Source organism: Colias eurytheme, chromosome 17 (genome assembly GCF_061535395.1).
Source record: "Colias eurytheme isolate Ceu_HAF_F1 chromosome 17, ilColEury1 Martin Lab GWU primary, whole genome shotgun sequence".
NCBI lineage: Eukaryota > Metazoa > Arthropoda > Insecta > Lepidoptera > Pieridae > Colias > Colias eurytheme.
This window is the reverse complement of record NC_142996.1, coordinates 2969877-2987469: the sequence shown is the minus strand read 5'-3', so window position 1 is coordinate 2987469 and position 17593 is coordinate 2969877. Positions and strand designations below refer to the sequence as shown.

Genomic DNA, 17593 nt, shown 5'->3' with positions numbered 1-17593 from the left:
AGTAGCCCAGATTCTACTTTTTAAGATGAGAAAACGTTACGTGCTCATGTTCCAAAATATATTTATGTCAGCTATTCAAATTAAAAGATCACTAGAAACTTTTGATTTTTATTTATTTATTAATTTCGAGATATGTGTAAGGGAAACGTTGAAATGAAACAAATCACTCTCGTTATACTACATTTATTTACTAAACGCATATTTACAAAACCGTTCTTACATACATATTCCTGTTGTCTTCCTTACATTCCGATGTCTAAGATTTGAATAACGATTAGATAATTTGCACTGTAATCTTACATTTATTACAAAATAAATAATGGACTAAATATTCTGATTTAAAACCAATATAGCTTAAGCTATTAAAAATATACTAGCTTAGCCACATTTGATTTTGAACCATAACATCTATTAATTAAGTTCAAAATTGTATGAAGTCGAATGGTATCAAGAAAGGAATGCCCATTCGACATCTAAGCTTTTCTGTAGTATTTCTTTATAAAAAATGATTGCAGAAACGCGAAATTAATCTACACAACGATTAATTATGGAGATTAATACATAATTTCTCTACAACTCGTTAGCGATGTTATACGAATACCTTTAATATATTAAAACTAGCGTACATACAGAATAAAGTGTGTTACAATATAGATATTATTTAAATAACATATTTAATGAAATCTAATTCCAATAACATTAGCGTATATTAAAACACTTCAATACATCAAAGTTGACAAAAATGCGATTAAATTGCGCTAGTAAAACCTTATTTCCACGACAAATCTATCGCTAAAAATAAGTTTTTAATACATTAAAGGTATTATTATAATTTGCCTAATACGGCGAGTTCTTCTGTTTGAGCACGGCTTGCACGCACTTGGCCATAGTTGGTGAGGCGCGACTTATTGCGTCCGTCATGAAGAAATCTTCCAGTTGTTTGAGTTGCACGTCCAACTTGCCTGATACGGGCTTCTTGAGATCCTGGATCATGTATGAAAATATATATTAGTAACGTGTTGATGTAAAGTAAACAACTAGACTCAGTCACATAGAAAAGTGTCCAAAGCAAAACTCTGCTTACGGCTGTATTAACTATGCCTACGCGTGTATTAGGCAGAGTTTTCTTATGCCACCGAAATAAGGTGATAATTTCAAAGTAAGTTTTACACAGGGATCGACCGACTCTGTCTCCTTTTAAATTATTTTTACTAGTTATTTTCATTCATTCAATCAAAAGTAAAAATGCAAGCGAAACTGTGCAATTTTCCCCAAATTCTAACAACCTCTTACTCTTCTACTTGCCATACAATTACCATACATTAAAAAAACCCTCACCTGCGCAAGCGCACGTGCTTGAGCGAAATAATTGTTTTCCTGCACATCTCCATAAGCAACTAGCGCGGGGCTGATCTGTGCGAGCCGATCGCGGACTTCGTCCAAGTTGTCGTATGGAAGACGGGATCCTAGCACTTCCGATAGAGCACTGCAATAAAGGATAAATTAATTTTGATTACATATAAGTTGGATCATAATAACACCCGTTGATTTGTGACCTGACCACAGAAGAGTCTGTAATCTAGAAATTTTCTGAAATCAAAATCTATCCCTTCACAGAAGAGTCTTTATAAAATAACAATTAATTCAAAGTTACGCCAGATTATTGCGTAGCGGGGAGCTTCGGGATCAAACAGGACGGAGAAAAGAAGGTGAAGGATGTGGGAATAAGGCCCTTCTCCCATTGCGATACGCACAGGCGATTCAAGTATCCTATCCTGCAAGTCTCGGAGACTAGTCGCCGCGGAGAATCTCACATAGATTTGTATGTAGGCTCGCACACTACGCTACCGGTACAATGTATGTGAGATATTCCGCGGCGACTAGTCTCCGAGACTTGCAGGATACTTGAATCACCTGTGCGTATCGCAATGGGAGAATGGCCTTAGTCCGAGGCGGATAGTAAGCCAATTGAGTTTCTTGCAATAGTTCAAGTCGTCTCAAGTGAACCAGGTGGCTCACTTACCCCTTTGCTTGCTCTGACATAAAAAAAAATTGGTTGTCTGTAAAGTCGGTTTACTGACGATAGTTGAACGTGACAACGTCCGATTGTGCTTCTTTGTCGCTCGTTCCGCGCTCTCGCTCGCACTTCAAGCCTTACATGGAACGCCTCAGATGAGTCAGAGCGAGGTAACGCCGCTAAGTCATGTTTATTCGTGCGTGCAGCCGACTTTATCGAATATAAATATAGACGTTGTCACGTCAAAAAAGACAATAACACGCTCACCGCAAGATCTTCCAGTCGTCGCGCGCCTTGCCCGGCGGCGTGACGGCCGGCAGCGTCTGCTGCGCGCGGCCCTCCGCGTTGGCGTACGTGCCGCGCTTCTCCGTGTACGCGGCGCCCGGCAGCACGATGTCCGACGTGGACGCGCCCGCGTCGCCGTGGTGACCTGGTTATATGATACTTTTTAACATGCTTATATTTTTTTAATGTCAGAGCAAGCAAAGCCACCGCCCATAAATATTTGTAACACTATAAGTGTTACAGGTGCTTTGCCGTCCTTTTATGGACAAATAAATATAAATATAGGTGATATTATCATCTTCACTTGTGCGTAGTCGAGTCAATATTGCCCCATTTAAAACAATCTTACTTTAAATTTTGCACGGTGTATCAAATGAGATTACATCGTACTAGCTTTCCATCCGCGGTTTCGGCCGCTTAGTCTAAAACCTACTAAATATGATACTAAAACCTTACTATTGAATCACTCTATCTTATAAATAAACCGCATCAAAATCCATTGCGTAGTTATAAAGAATTAAGCATAAAAAAGGGAAAGAGAAAGCGACTTTATTTTATACTATGTAGTGATTTTTAACGAAATCTAAATCTTTTAATGTAAACAAATTTAACGAAATTGTTTACACTGGTTGATGACCACGCAGTCCTTGGGCAGAACGTCCCTATTGATCAGCTCCAAGCAGGAATACAACACGTGCGTCCTTCAGCAGCGAGCCCACACCCGGCTTGTAGCCGATATCCAGCGCCAAGTAAGTTTAACTTTACTCCCATGAATTGTTGGTCAGTTCCTTACCCTGGTAGATGACCACGCAGTCCTTAGGTAGGACGTCCCTATTGACCACGCCCGCATCGGCTCCAAGCAGGAACACCACACGTAAGTTTAACTTTACTCCCATGAATTGTTGGTCAGTTCCTTACCCTGGTAGATGACCACGCAGTCCTTAGGTAGGACGTCCCTATTGACCACGCCCGCATCGGCTCCAAGCAGGAACACCACACGTAAGTTTAACTTTACTCCCATGAATTGTTGGTCAGTTCCTTACCCTGGTAGATGACCACACAGTCCTTGGGCAGGACGTCCCTATTGACCACGCCCGCATCAGCTCCAAGCAGGAACACAACACGTGCGTCCTTCAGCAGCGAACCCACACCCGGCTTGTAGCCGATATCAAGAGCGGCTACTTGAGACGCGGTACGTTGGAGCACGTTCAGGACCTGGGGGGTAGAAAATTAACTAATCAAGTAATATTTTTGACGAAAAAATGTCTTTTGTGTTAGGCTAGCCTGTTTTTTTGATAACGTTAGGTGTAAAGGGAAAAATTATGCTTGATAATAGTTTTATTTAAAGAATTTTATTTCAATTTAATAAAAAAAATAAAGTTCAACAGTCAACTCTCTTTCTTTTCTTTTGTGTCTTTGCCGTATGAAATAACTCGCGTTTCAGCTTGCTAAAAACGACCTTATCACACAATGAATACGGTTCAATTTAGCTGTACAATTGCAGCACACAATCCAACCGTTACAAAAATTCAAATCCTGCCACACCAAAACCAATCTTACCATCCAGTCCTTCTTCCAGCGAGACATAAAATAATGACCCGTATTGCATAACAATTAAAGTTCATTTCCCACAAATTACATCACACAACATCCTGCCACACCAAAATCAACCTTACCTTCCAGTCCTTATCGTCCAATTTCTCCTGCAGACGCAGTGCTAGCTCCTGTGTATGAGCCAACAGGGCAGCACCTTCAGGTCCAGCCAATTGATCAGCTCCAAGTATGACCACTGGTCGCTTGGCAGATTCCAGACGACGCTGGACTTCGTGGTTGGACGAACCGGTCGCTAGATCCTTTACTATGGACGCTGAGTCGCCGACGTGCTGTGAAAGTACGTTTATATTAAGTTCTGTTTATTAAAGAAAAAAAAATGGATTATTATTTTTCGGTTTAATATTATAATTTATAAGGTTAATGTGATAACATAGTATAAAACAATTTCGCTTCCCGCCGTCCGTTTGTCTGACCCGATTTATGCTTACATCTTTAAACCTAGGCAACGGAATTTGATTCAGGTTTTTTAATAGTTTATAACAACGAGATCGAAGTCGTACACGGAAAGACAAACCCGTTTCTGAAAGTTGCTGATTTGTTTAAATAATTTTTACATGATTTCATTTGCTGATTTATTTCAAAATTATTTTTATATTATTTATCTAATTTCCTACTATAATATGTATCAACTCACCATATACTCATAAGTGAGATCGACCTTGGGGCCGACCATCGCTACATCAGTCTCCTTATGCACGAACGCCTTGCGGATGCGTGCGTTCAACAGCGGCGCTTCGAAACGCACGTTCGTACCGATTAGGAGCACGAAATCTGCGTCTTCCACGTCTGTGAGAGGAATAAAATTTAACATGATCTCAATAAATCAATGTGTAAATGCTCTAAAAAACTTAATAATTTCCAACTTGATTTTTTCGCAATCTTAAATTCGTAATTTCGACGAATCGATCGATTATATCGACGAAATATACGAATAATGATATCATGTCACACTTTATTCAATATGTAGCACGTAACAGTAAATAAAAACTATAGCACGAGCTTTTTCGCTGTCAAAAATTAAATTTAAACATACTGAAATGTACCAATCATTAACAAAAAAATAAATAAAAATAGTACATACTAGCAATCTTAGTGTTCAGCAGGTACGAAGACCGCAGATCGGTACCAGATCCATCCAATGGGAAGCTTTTCTCGGTACACACATTCTCACTACCGAGCCTGTTTAGAAGATCTTTCAGGGCTACTAATGATTCGGCATCAGCTAATTCACCGGCTACGCCCACCAACTGGAGAATTAATTAATAATGGTTAGATGCTGTAGTTAAATCCTCTGTAATCTATGGTATATTGGCGCTGGCCTATTTAATTTTGAACAGATATTATGTATGCAGTTTTATGGACAGATAATCATCTTCAGAAATAAACACTAATGAAGTGTTTATTTCTGAAGATGGTGATCACACAATTATACAGGGTGTCCCACTGTTGGTATACTAAGCTCAAAGGAGGTTATAGTATTGCATACGCTGAGTACGTAAAAAATACATATAAAATTCCAGACGCATTTTTTTCTGAAATATATGAATTCTTAAAAGTCTATGTGTACACCCATAACAAGCAACCCGCCCAACTTTGCGACCAGCATGTGAGCTATCGTTTAAGATTATGTTTTCATAGACAAAATGCTCACATTAAAGATGCGGTATATGCCGGCTGCGCGAAGCTAGAGAAGAAAACATGAATTTTCAGGAAAAATTTAGCAAAAATTTTTTGATGTAATTTTGTTGTTTGAGTATTTTTTACGTGATCAGTGTACGTAAAACTACAAGTCCCTTCGCGCTTAGTATACCAATAGTGTGACACCCTGTATATAGCGGATTTCGTTTCGTCAATATTTATATATTTTCTACAATCTCATACAATCTATTATGCATGTTGTATTGAATCTAGATCTTGCTATCAATGCTATATATAGCGATACTCTTAAAATAAGATGTATATCTCTCAGCAATAAATATAAAAAAACTACCTTCTCCGGTGGACAATCCCTGATAGCCTGAGCAGCGGCTACAATAGCGTCTTCCCACTCTACAGGAGTTAGATTCCCGCGGCTATCAGCTATCATTGGTGACACATGTCGTTACCGCTAAAGGCCATTATAAGATCTATATCTCACAGCAATCAAATTTAAAAAAAAATACCTTCTCCGGTGGACAATCCCTGATAGCCTGAGCAGCGGCTACAATAGCGTCTTCCCACTCTACAGGGGTTAAGTTCCCGCGGCTATCAGCTATCATTGGTGACACGAGTCTCTGCCGCTTGAGGCCGTCGCACGCGAAGCGAGATTTGTCGGATAGCCACTCTTCGTTGATCTCCTGGAAGGTAAATGGGGATATAAATATAAAAAATACCCGTAAAAACGGGTTATATGTTGTATAATGTGACATATTTCTACAGAAATAGTTACACAATCTTCTTCTCTTATATATAAAAATGAATCGCAAAATGTGTTGGTAAGCGCATAACTCGAGAACGGCTGAACCGATTTCGATAATTCTTTTTTTATTATATTCCTTGAAGTATGAGGATGGTTCTTATGTAGAGAAAACGTAAATATGTACCACGGGCGAAGCCGGGGCGGACCGATAGTTGTTTATAAAATTATTCGCTCTATTTATTATCATGAAAGAACAAACATATAAGTGTGCACTGTACATATACATTAAGGCTAATTTTGTGACTTTAAAAACAGGAATCAAAAAAAATTTCCGCTATTTCAAGTTAACAAGTAGAAGAATGTATCCATAATTATCTAGCAAAAAAAATCTCATAAATACATAATTATAAAAAAATACACAAACCTCATTAGTCCTGGGCAGGATACGTAAAACTTCGTTGGTTCGTGTCGCGACTACAATGTTGCTACCCAATGGGTCCAACACATCTACAGAGTCAATCTAAAAACGAAAAGTACAAATAAATTGACATAATAAAAAGGAATTCATATAATTTCACATTTCGTTTCCACTATAAGATTGTTATTTATTCTGGTATAGAATAAGAATAACAACAAAATGTATATCGAAAAATTTGTCTTCCTACAATCTTCATTTTAAAATTGTTATGCAAACAATGCTAACAATAAACTGGTTACTGACATAAGGATAAACAAACATTCAATGTTGCTTTAAAAATAATAATCACTTATTAAATATTAAAAAAATAACAACAAAAACTCACTCTTCGTGTCTCCCAGGGGCGAGCGGCGAAACTGTAAGGTTTCGATGTCAACGCACCAACGGGACACAGGTCAATGATGTTTCCGGATAACTCTGAGAGGAACATCTTCTCTACGTATGTTCCCACCTGAAAATTATCTTTCATGAGTAATTTTTCTATTGATTAAATATTGGATTGTAAATTTATATTAATTCATGATCATTATATTTGAAAGCTTAAAAGTGAATGTTGCTCGTAATATAATATGTATGATGTAAAAAGTTTAGATACAAAGTGCCAATTTTGGATAAAATAAATCAAATGTAAAAAAAATCCTATTTCAAAAAATAGAATATTGTTAAAAAAATTGTTATAATTAAAATGCAGATAAATTATAGAAAAGACAATAAAAAACTATATTATACTAAAACCTACTGCATACATAATCTTACAACTACATATTTACTATCTACAATTTTCCAAAATGGTTAATGTTATTGCATATTCTTTAGTACTAAATGTAACAAATACATACTTGGAAATTTTATCTTAAGAGCAAAGATTTAAAAGTTAAGTACATAATTACACATAACTATGAAAGACACACCTGCATATCAGTACCCCTGCCAGTAGTACCAAAATCATCAACACCAGCCACTTCAGAGGCAAAACGGATGCAACGAGTGCAGTGAATGCAACGAGTCATTATCGTCTTAATCAGTGGACCCACATCTTTATCTTCTACTGCCCTGTACATTAAAGAAATTCAAATATCTAAAAATCCATACAACAAATATAACCTTTTTTTTATATTTTAAACTAATCCTTTCTGAATCAAAATTCACTAATTTATTTAATAAAACTTTATAAGAGTCCATGTGATGCCACACAATAATATCTCTTTGTTGACAAGCAAACTTTTAACTTAGGATTTAAAATCAATAGGTAACTATAAAAATGAATCAAACAAATTATATTGACAGTATTGTCACAATAGAGTTATATCTTACCTCTTTCCAGAGAAGTGTATGTCAGTGAATCGGCTCTTATCTGACCCGAATGCCATGGATTGATCCTGCAGATCACATTCACCACCTTGATCGCAAATAGGGCAATCTAAAGGATGATTAACCAGTAAGAACTCCATAACACCCTCTCTAGCCTTCTTAGTGAGATCTGAAGTAGTTTTTACTCTCATGCCCTTCATGACAGGCATGGCGCAAGCAGCGACTGGTTTCGGGGATTTTTCTACTTCCACTAAACACATACGACAGTTGCCTGCAACCGCCAATCTCTCGTGATAACAGAATCGAGGTATCTCTACTCCCACCATGGCTGCAGCCTACAAAGTTTATATTATTATCAATATAGGTAAATGAGAAATAAAAATTAAACTTACTATAAGACATTACGAACCTGCAAAACAGTAGTGCCAGGTGGAACATAAACTGGTTTGTCATCTATAAAGACTTCGACCTTCTCTGGTTGGGCCTGTACTTGAGCAGCATACTGTCGCGCTGCCAGCGGGGCTACCCGGGTGGGAGAGCTCAACGCAAGCGCCCTTGTAAGCGGCTGGCGCAGCATCTTCTGCAGTAATTACGCAAATAAATAACAACAGACGAACACCTTTTATTTTGCAAATAAATCTATTCTAAGCAAAAGTTGGCACTATAAATAACAAAAAAGTAGGCCGTTAATGATAATATTAATGCGCAATATGAAAAACAATGCCAAATAAAATATTTATTGGTGCAATGTTATGGTTACATAAGTTTCATCGCCTAACCTCAAGGAATAGTACTTTTTAAACAATATCAGTTACTCCTTCTGAAAATATTAATTTAATCGATTTAGAAAATACTATTACAGATATTTTTTTAATAATTTTATTTAAACGTACACTAAATATTGCCGAATTTATCGAGTCCAAATGACAGAAGTACTGTCAATAATTAAATTTGTCATTTTTTTTTCTTTTTTCTCTAAATACGTAGCATAGATTAGCAAATGGACATAAAATAATTTTATAACAGACAAAATAATCAGTTATTATTGTGGTAATAATATTTAAACTTTCCTTAAATATTTTAAACATAGACCGCAAATAATGTATTTAAATATATACTAGTAATAAAGGATTTAATTCCTATCTTCTATTATTATCCTGCACATTATCCCCGTTTTCCAATTACAGCACTAGAGCGCATTGTGCGGCATAATGCTTAAGGTTGAATGTTCCAATTACAGCAATGCTTCGCAAAATCGAGCACTAGAAAAAGTAATGCGCGTGAATTGATGCGTGCAATCAATTTATCGTCAAAGTCTGGCCAGCCAACGCTGAACCCAGTGTTTTTTGTAGCGGCCACACTATGGAATGTCATCATGGCGTTTCTGCGTAGTTAGTTGTCAGTTTTGTTGAAAACGGTTCAAATCATTTGCTTTAATAACGTTTAAATCCTGCTATGTTGTGTACCTAATGTACCTATGTACTATGATCACCTTTATGAATATCAAAAGTATCAAAATGATTTTTTCCTACTAAAGCCGATGTTACCAGGTCCATATTTTTTAAATTTGCCGCCCTTTACTGGGTTCAGCTTTGGCTGGCCAGACTCTAGTAATTATTAATTGTTGGAAAAAATTTAAAGCTTTCGTTTCATTGTAGTTTTTTCGAAATAATCAAAGTTTCAAATTGTGTTAAAAAAATAAATATAAGTATGGATGAAGGTACAAACATTGAAAAAAATGTTAATGAAATAATCAAAATCCAAATTACTTAAAATAACCGTAAATATTTTTCAAAATTATTATGTATACCACTTTATTTACACATTAATGAGATTATTGCATTAACTCTATGAATATATTTTTTTTCAACACTGAAATTAGCGCAACCTGCTGGTGCGTTTCATATTCCAACTAAGCATCAGCATAATTCGGCATTGTGCGGCACTGAGTCGCATTGGAAAACAGCCTCTGATACGATACAATTTCTAATAATAGAAGTAGTAAAAAGTTACATGTAGGTTAATTTAAATAATTTATTAATTTCATCATTTTGTGAATTCGATATATAAATAAACTTTAAAAATATTTTTAATAAGTCCAATAGTTGGGTAGCTGATCACTGAAAAAAATATGAATTTGACAAATTAATGACAACTCACGACTCTGTAGCTGTCGACCTTAGCTGTCGACTGTCAGACTCAGCTGTCTCCCTCTCTTTCGCTTTTCGCTCACTCCTGCCGGGTCGCGTGGTGTGGTGCTAGTTAAATAATTTATAAAATAAACAGCAAAAATGGCTTTCGGAGACGTTAAATCTGCACAAGGTCTCAGTGAATTGAACCAATATTTGGCTGAGAAAAGTTACATATCTGGGTAAGCTCTAATAATAAGTATAGAATAGGTTAGAATTTCACCACGTCAAACCTAGTATTTTCTCTATAAATGTTTTTAAGACATTGTTTTGTTCATGCGGGTGACTAAGGAATTCTTTTACTCTGTTCATAAATACAGATACACTCCATCTCAAGCCGATGTTCAAGTATTCAATGAAGTAGGCAAAGCGCCCGCTGCCAGCCTGCCCCACGCCCTTCGTTGGTACAACCAGATCGCCTCATACACACCAGCAGAGCGCAAGGCTTGGGCTGAAGGAGTGAGCCCCTTGAAGGCCGGCGGCAAACCTACTACAGCACCTGCAGCCAAGGATGATGATGATGACGATGATGTTGATCTATTCGGATCTGGAGATGAGGAAGAGGTATATTTTATACTGTTTTCGAATAGCAATTTTTTTCAATCAAATGTTTTCCAATTGGATTTATCGGGAACTGTAATCACAATTTTTTTTATTTCATTGTAGGATGCGGAAGCAGCCAGAATTCGCGATGAACGTTTGAAGGCATATGCTGACAAAAAATCAAAGAAGCCTGTCCTCATTGCCAAATCCTCAGTAATCCTGGATGTTAAACCTTGGGATGATGAAACAGACATGGCTGAAATGGAAAAACTTGTCCGCTCTATTGAAATGGAAGGTCTCCTTTGGGGTGCCTCCAAACTCGTCCCAGTGGGTTATGGTATCAAGAAACTACAGATCATGAGTGTCATCGAAGACGACAAAGTATCAGTCGATCTGTTGACTGAAAAGATCCAAGAATATGAAGATTTCGTCCAATCTGTAGATATTGCTGCTTTCAACAAAATCTAAATGAGCCGTATGAATCATACTTTGTCACTTTTTCAATAAAACAATATGTATCTTATTTAATGTGTTGTTTTATTACATAATGGTAAAAAAGCTATTTACATATAACAAGATTCTTATATTTACCATGAACACTAGCAAATTAAAAACAAACCCCACATGATTATAAATACATTATTGTAAATGATTGTCCACACATTATATACAATTACATTCAAAACTGAATCTCAACAATTTTAGCAATAATAATTAATATGTACTTCATACTCTTCCTACCTTCACAGTAAGATCAAACCACCAAAGTCTATGTCAGCACTATTCAATGACTAGTTCATATTTAGGTAGAATAAGCATTACTCATTCAACTATAGCACTTTTAGGGAGGTTCGTTTCACCAACATTGGCTTGCAAAAACATGTTAGGAATATCACTACCAAAGTATATCTTGTTATTGACAGCGAGAGCTTCATATTTCTTCAACTCCAAATATTCTTTAGTCAGTAACATTTTGTTGGCTTCTGCTTGCTTCTTGAGATTATAATATTCGGCCTCAGCCTTTGTCTGTTGCTTAGCCTTATGAATACTATCTTCTATGAGTTCAATCTTTTGTAGAGATTCTTTTTCCATGATCTTTTGTTCATACTGGATTTTTGCAACTTGTGCCTCCTTTTCTGCTTCTATGATGGCTTTTCGTCGAGCTGTTTCAGCTTCTTTTTCAACAACCTATAACATAGGAATAATTAAAATGTTTAAAAATTATTCTTCAATAGAAATAAACATTTTATTAATTAGAAATTTATGTTCTACCTTTTGGTGTTGGGCTGCAATGAGCAGTTTAGATTTCTCTGCCTCCATCAGCTCATAGTTTTTTCTTATTGCCTCTGGTATCTTGGGTTTTGTAACTCTTACAGCTTGTACTTTCAAACCAGGGGCCATTTCATTGAGATCATTTTGTAGAGCCTACAATATTCATTAGCAAATGTGACAAAGTTACTCTTTTAAGTTTTCCACTTAAACATTGAATATCAAGTACTTTTATTTAGTACTTTTTTCACTTGCATCTATGATCCAAGTATTTTTTATGTACATTGCACACTAATCTTAAAGATATTTATTTATTTATTTTATACAATAAAAATGTCTACAACTCACAGTCCTTAAATTTTCGTCAATTTGATCAAACAAATCAATGTACACCTCATGCAATGTGTGTGCACTGCAAAACTGATTCAGCTCATGGTGCACCTTGTTGAATATTAGGGTCTTGTCATAATCTGCTGTGAAGTTACGAACTACATCCAGTACTGAAAAAAAAAATTTTTTATCAGTATAAAAAATAATAATACTTAACATAGTAATTGCATTTGAGATGTGTATAATGCTACTTTTGAAACAAATTATGCAAAAAGTATATTACCGCTGCTGGGTTCTAATTTGTTCACAACTTCTATCCTTTCAAAATATATCATTACACCTCCACTTGTACCACAGGGTACATTTTTCACTTCATCAGTTTGAAGAGTTGTCTGTAAATAATTTAAATTATATTTTATAGCATTCTATAAGCCTTCTGTGCTAATCTTTGTATTTAATATTTACCTGTATTGCTTTAAAAGATGTAAGTAATGGTACCATCATATGAAAACCAGGCTGACTTGTTACTGGAAGTAATGCCCCACCCTGCAACAAATACTCTATTACTAACATGCAACATGAATAATCAAACACATGAATACATTATTTTTTACAATCTAGTTTCACATGAAATAAAAGACTTTCTACTTCTAAGGTTTACCTGCTTTAAAGTTTGTTCAACTCACCCTATAGTAAACCCCTAGGTGTCCTTCCTCAACTTTATGCAATGAAAAGTGAACGGTCACACCGACCGTTAAGATAAAAAGCGCCAAAACTGATGACTGATCTGCCATGGCTGAAGAAAATTGATTACAGAGCAAAACTAAAGGATAAATAAAAAAAATTCACACGAAAATCATCTAATTTTCGGTAAGAACTGAATAAAACGGTTTTTAGTGGTAATTTGTTTTGCCGACACAAACTAATTGAATAACACATTAAAACATTGTTCTTGAGTCAAATATTTAGCTTAATAATTAAAAATTATATTTTTCGTTTACCTTAAACTATAATAAATCACAAACTTAAAAAGCTAAATACATTAACTTTATCTAATTTCTATAATAACAAAAATTACAAATCATAAAATTCACAAAACGTCAATTGTTTTGACTTCACTTTGCTTTTGAATTTTGGCATTGACAACTGACAAGCTGCTGCAATATGTCTGCCGTCAGCCGTCAGGTGGCCGTCAGATTAGGAATCGTCCTCACTGGGATCGGGAGTTGCCACTTGGAATAAGGAGTGAGTAGAAAAGTAATCTTAGAGATATATCATATAACTACTTAGTAATATTTGATAAATACTGATTACTTATGTCCATAAAACAAGCATCTTGAATAGGTTCTCGTTCGGGTTTTCTTTAATTATGAATTAATAATGAAAATAACAAGCTTTTGAATAATAAATATTTTATTAAAGTAACAAATAATTATCAGCACATATTATTACATTGTAATAATTAATCCACATCATTTAGAGTTTCACTGTCGATTTCAGTGACGTATACTTTTCCCTCCTCATGTATACCATCCAGAATATTACTCATATCGTTTTTCAACATTCTATATTGTTCTAAGGCCTTGGAGCAAAGCTGTCCTTCAGGGGAGTTTCCAGGTTCAATTAATAACATTTCCAATGCCTTCTTTAAATGTTTCTCAGCACTTAGTAACTCGTCCTGAAATAATTTTACCATCAATTTTTTTTCATATAATATAGGAACGTGAATATGTTCTGCATTGTATCGAAGTTTAATATATCTATAACTAGAGGTCCACCCCGGCTTCGCCCGTGGTACATATTATTATTTCGCAATAAAAGGTAGCCTATGTCCTTTCTCGGGTATCAAAATATCTCCATACCAAATTTCATGCAAATTGGTTCAGTAGTTTAGGCGTGATTGAGTAACAGACAGACAGACAGACAGAGTTACTTTCGCATTTATAATATTGGTATGGATTTAATTGAAATAACTAAATCTAATGCTAACAAATTATGAAGCAACTCTTATTATAAAGTACTTACTAAATACTTTGGCGCTGTTAATTCACGTGCGTCAAATAACTTTTTACCCAATTGCACTATTGCTAAGTGCAGTTCGTACATCGTAATTGCTGAAAAATACAATAAGTCACATGAAAACTTCATTAGGTATAAGTTCTTATAAATTTTATTATATAATATCACAAATATGCTCACTTCCTTTATTACAAAAAATGCTCATCAAAATCATCGGCAATTATTTGCACCTATTGATTTGCTGTAATGAAGTGAAGCTTGGAGGTTAATTTCTTCAATTAATTCTACTTTTAGTATCTATTCGTATCCTTAACATCACTTATTTTATTTCCCTAAAAAAATAACAAGCTTTACCTTTAGTTCTGCTAATGCCAGGGCTTAACACTTCAAGTACAGGCAAGAGTTCTTGACAAAGATCCAGTTTGCGACGCATCATCTTCTTAGTGGGTTTAGGTTCTCTGTTAATGGCGTCTCTTAAAACACCCGCTAACCTTTGCTTTGCATCTATTAGTAAATAGTGATTTGGAGCCAGCACGAGAGAGACGTTACGAATATATTCTTCTAACTCACTTGCGTCTTTTTTATCTGTGGGAAAAAAAAACTTTAAACGAAAAAAAACTAAAATTATGGTTATCGTAAAATCATATTTGCTTGTCGCAACAATACTCTTCCGTTACACTTAAATTCACGTGTTACAGATAGATTCTCTGAAAGCATTCAATACTTACTTATAACTTCAAATTTATTCGTGCAGCATTTAACTTTATAATCAATTACCGAATCGTCAGCTTTTTCTTTACAACTATTGCATTTCCATAAATCTCCTTTTTTAGACAAATATCCCGTTTTGCATGCAGGACAGCGTGCAGAACTTATATACGTCCCTAACTCAGTTTCGTCGTTGCATCTAGTGCATGTACATTGGAAATATTTACCCACTAGCAGATGTTCTTGTCTTAAGGCTGTTCCCTTAAAATAAAAATAAAATTATATAACGCTTAAGAAACGTGTTGGTAAGAATATTGTAGGTAAGTATATAAAATACGGTATTTTTTTAAAACAAATAACTAATATTGTAGCATATGCGCTATAAGCATAATTTGATTTGATTTCCTATGAGCAGTCCCTCGTAAATCGTTGGCTTATCGACCAAGTAACGAAATAGGTACAGTCTATCGATTGGTAAATATTTTTTTTGGCCAATAATCATAAGTAACTATGATCGGGTTTTTATTCTGAGCACATTATATAAAATTTAAAATAAATATTTTATTTACCTTCAACGGGTCCGTATAATTATAAAATATCATGTCCCCTTTCTTGATATCCTGGCTCGCATGGCATAACAACACGTTATTATCATTGATAGATATCAAAGTATTTCCCACACAATCATGAGCCAATAACGCAGCCTGTAAATATATTCCTCTGAGTGTTTCAGCATAGCCCAGTGTGGGGATTGGCGGACCACGTACTTCAAAACTGTTTACGTCTATCGCCGCGCAGACTTTCTGCACTAAGTTTAGATCGTCATCGTTTTCTGGAAGGCCTAGTGATTCGAGGAACTGTAAATAAAAAAGGTTGAAATTAAATTTAGTAAATACATAAGTCTGTATACGAAGAGTGGGAGAAAATATTATATTACCCTATAAAACATAATAGAAAATGATAATTACCGAAAACGATACTCACTTTAACTGTATTTTCATAGAATTCCCATACACTACTATTTCTTCGCTTGTCTAAATGTGTTTCCAGTTTTATGAATTCCTCCCATCCTTGCGCATTATTATTCTTTTGTAAAACCACTCGTAATGCTAGTAATGAGCCCACATTTTGAACCATTTTAATAGGACTCAAACCACTATTCAGTTTCAATTCTCTGAAAAAATCACATTCCTTTTGTACGTGCCATTCTGAAATGAAAGTTTTCTTATTAGTTTCGAATTCGATTTCTTATTAGTTTAGACGATCTTTAATCCGTCAGTCCTCGGATCACAGACACAATAGAAAATCTATTGTGTCTCGGCCCGATCGGGCCGCTCGGTGGTCAATGGGTTATAGCCATAATATTATACTGAATAATATTATATTATACTGAACGAATAATTAATTAGGTATACTTACACCCAATGCTAACAACTATTATTATAAAAAAATTATATTCTTCAAATATTTTACTTACTCGCTAATTCATCAGGACACCCATCGCCAGGGCAAATCGGTGCAACCGCGCAGAACTTGCACACGTGAAATTTGTTTATCAACGGTAGATAGCAATTAAAGCAGACGAGGGATGTATCACTGCTCGGTCCTAGCACGAATGGCTGGTCGGATAGTATCCTCTCTCCTGATCTCAAATCCCTGGCAGCTACTAGGTATCTGCGGTAAAATCAAACTTTTCGTATAATAAAAACCTACAATTTAGAAAATGGCATGCAATGCCTAAGTGCAATGCAATACAAGAAGTATTTCTCATGGAAAAAATTATAAAGCTTGGTGAACACCAATGCCAGATGTTTATATCAGATACTAGCTAGAAAAGAAAACTCATGTTACTCTTGTTACTAACTAGCAATATAAATTTAATTTACTCATGAAATCGGTTTGGTAGTATTAAATTGATCCGTAACCACGACATTTATTTATAATCAAATCTATTTTCCTAAAACAATAGGTATCCTGCCCTCTTACCTGCCCTACTGACACAGTTCGAAATATTTAATTAAAAAGGCATGTATCCTTTCATTATCAATTTCATAATAAAAATCGGTGATAAACAAACCTGCCCAATTCTTCCGATGTCTTAACTTCATATTTAATATCCATTTTATTTCAGAAATATTGTAAATTTTCTATTAGTAAAATAATTTCAAGCACACATGCGGCGACAACATACACATGCTGTGATGTGGTATATTTATAAACTCTCTCGCCGGCTATTTTTACCATGGTTGCGCTTTTGTATATAGCAGATTGAAATTGAAGAAAGGTAAGAATTACGTTTTATGCATCATTTAGCTTTTGTTGTATAAGAATTTAATAAAAACGAATATTTTATAATCTCAACAGTCATCCAGTGTTTTAATAAAATGACCCACAACAGAGGATGAATTGTTTAATTTTAAATTAATCTGTTT

General features: G+C 35.3%; 4 protein-coding genes across 6 annotated transcripts; 1 reads left to right on the top strand and 3 right to left on the bottom strand.

Annotated features, from left to right (window-relative positions):
• Positions 1-167: 167 nt before the first annotated feature.
• Positions 168-9056, bottom strand: ND-75 (NADH dehydrogenase (ubiquinone) 75 kDa subunit). 3 transcript variants are annotated; one of them, XM_090111539.1, is made up of 14 exons: positions 8883-9042; positions 8513-8683; positions 8107-8438; positions 7704-7845; positions 7118-7243; positions 6739-6834; positions 6079-6252; positions 4998-5163; positions 4551-4702; positions 3979-4185; positions 3346-3517; positions 2285-2447; positions 1339-1486; positions 168-984 (listed from the first exon to the last, which is right to left on the bottom strand). In XM_090111539.1, the coding sequence occupies exons 2-14, from the start codon at positions 8678-8680 to the stop codon at positions 838-840; spliced, it is 2193 nt and encodes a 730-aa protein (XP_089967665.1). In that variant the 5' UTR covers positions 8681-8683; positions 8883-9042; the 3' UTR covers positions 168-837. The 3 variants fall into 3 exon arrangements, with proteins under 3 accessions (XP_089967665.1, XP_089967663.1, XP_089967664.1); XM_090111537.1 differs by lacking the exons at positions 168-984; positions 1339-1486; positions 2285-2447 and having other exon boundaries at positions 3308-3517; positions 8883-8923; positions 8997-9054; XM_090111538.1 differs by lacking the exons at positions 168-984; positions 1339-1486; positions 2285-2447 and having other exon boundaries at positions 3308-3517; positions 8997-9056.
• Positions 9057-10310: 1254 nt separating this feature from the next.
• eEF1beta (elongation factor 1-beta) lies at positions 10311-11363 on the top strand. Its single transcript, XM_090111574.1, has 3 exons — positions 10311-10474; positions 10613-10856; positions 10959-11363. The coding sequence occupies exons 1-3, from the start codon at positions 10395-10397 to the stop codon at positions 11301-11303; spliced, it is 669 nt and encodes a 222-aa protein (XP_089967700.1). The 5' UTR covers positions 10311-10394; the 3' UTR covers positions 11304-11363.
• On the bottom strand, positions 11354-13571 carry LOC149901091 (erlin-2-like). The gene is made up of 7 exons (XM_090111573.1): positions 13436-13571; positions 13121-13230; positions 12900-12980; positions 12718-12826; positions 12453-12604; positions 12108-12260; positions 11354-12023 (listed from the first exon to the last, which is right to left on the bottom strand). The coding sequence occupies exons 2-7, from the start codon at positions 13226-13228 to the stop codon at positions 11658-11660; spliced, it is 969 nt and encodes a 322-aa protein (XP_089967699.1). The 5' UTR covers positions 13229-13230; positions 13436-13571; the 3' UTR covers positions 11354-11657.
• Positions 13572-13828: 257 nt separating this feature from the next.
• Positions 13829-17392, bottom strand: LOC149901090 (SET domain-containing protein SmydA-8-like). Its single transcript, XM_090111681.1, has 8 exons — positions 17239-17392; positions 16639-16835; positions 16146-16369; positions 15731-16018; positions 15182-15422; positions 14808-15038; positions 14460-14548; positions 13829-14112 (listed from the first exon to the last, which is right to left on the bottom strand). Exons 1-8 carry the CDS (start codon positions 17280-17282, stop codon positions 13897-13899), a joined length of 1530 nt encoding a protein of 509 aa, XP_089967807.1. The 5' UTR covers positions 17283-17392; the 3' UTR covers positions 13829-13896.
• Positions 17393-17593: the final 201 nt, after the last annotated feature.

What these genes read in the sequence shown, in the direction of transcription:
- LOC149901091 (XM_090111573.1), bottom strand. Translation starts at nt 13,228, where the DNA reads ATGGCAGATCAGTCATCAGTTTTGGCGCTTTTTATCTTAACGGTCGGT. An exon ending in ACCTAGGGGTTTACTATAGG is followed by an intron (nt 12,981 to 13,120) that starts GTGAGTTGAACA and finishes TATTTGTTGCAG; the next exon opens with GGTGGGGCATTACTTCCAGT. An exon ending in CAAATTAGAACCCAGCAGCG is followed by an intron (nt 12,605 to 12,717) that starts GTAATATACTTT and finishes TTTTTTTTTCAG; the next exon opens with TACTGGATGTAGTTCGTAAC.
- ND-75 (XM_090111539.1), bottom strand. Translation starts at nt 8,680, where the DNA reads ATGCTGCGCCAGCCGCTTACAAGGGCGCTTGCGTTGAGCTCTCCCACC. An exon ending in GGGATTGTCCACCGGAGAAG is followed by an intron (nt 5,164 to 6,078) that starts GTATTTTTTTTT and finishes TTAATTCTCCAG; the next exon opens with TTGGTGGGCGTAGCCGGTGA. An exon ending in ATCTCACTTATGAGTATATG is followed by an intron (nt 4,186 to 4,550) that starts GTGAGTTGATAC and finishes GTACTTTCACAG; the next exon opens with CACGTCGGCGACTCAGCGTC.
- eEF1beta (XM_090111574.1), top strand. Translation starts at nt 10,395, where the DNA reads ATGGCTTTCGGAGACGTTAAATCTGCACAAGGTCTCAGTGAATTGAAC. An exon ending in GAGAAAAGTTACATATCTGG is followed by an intron (nt 10,475 to 10,612) that starts GTAAGCTCTAAT and finishes TCATAAATACAG; the next exon opens with ATACACTCCATCTCAAGCCG. An exon ending in GATCTGGAGATGAGGAAGAG is followed by an intron (nt 10,857 to 10,958) that starts GTATATTTTATA and finishes ATTTCATTGTAG; the next exon opens with GATGCGGAAGCAGCCAGAAT.
- LOC149901090 (XM_090111681.1), bottom strand. Translation starts at nt 17,282, where the DNA reads ATGGATATTAAATATGAAGTTAAGACATCGGAAGAATTGGGCAG. An exon ending in TCTATGAAAATACAGTTAAA is followed by an intron (nt 16,019 to 16,145) that starts GTGAGTATCGTT and finishes TTTTATTTACAG; the next exon opens with TTCCTCGAATCACTAGGCCT. An exon ending in GAATAAATTTGAAGTTATAA is followed by an intron (nt 15,039 to 15,181) that starts GTAAGTATTGAA and finishes TTTTTCCCACAG; the next exon opens with ATAAAAAAGACGCAAGTGAG.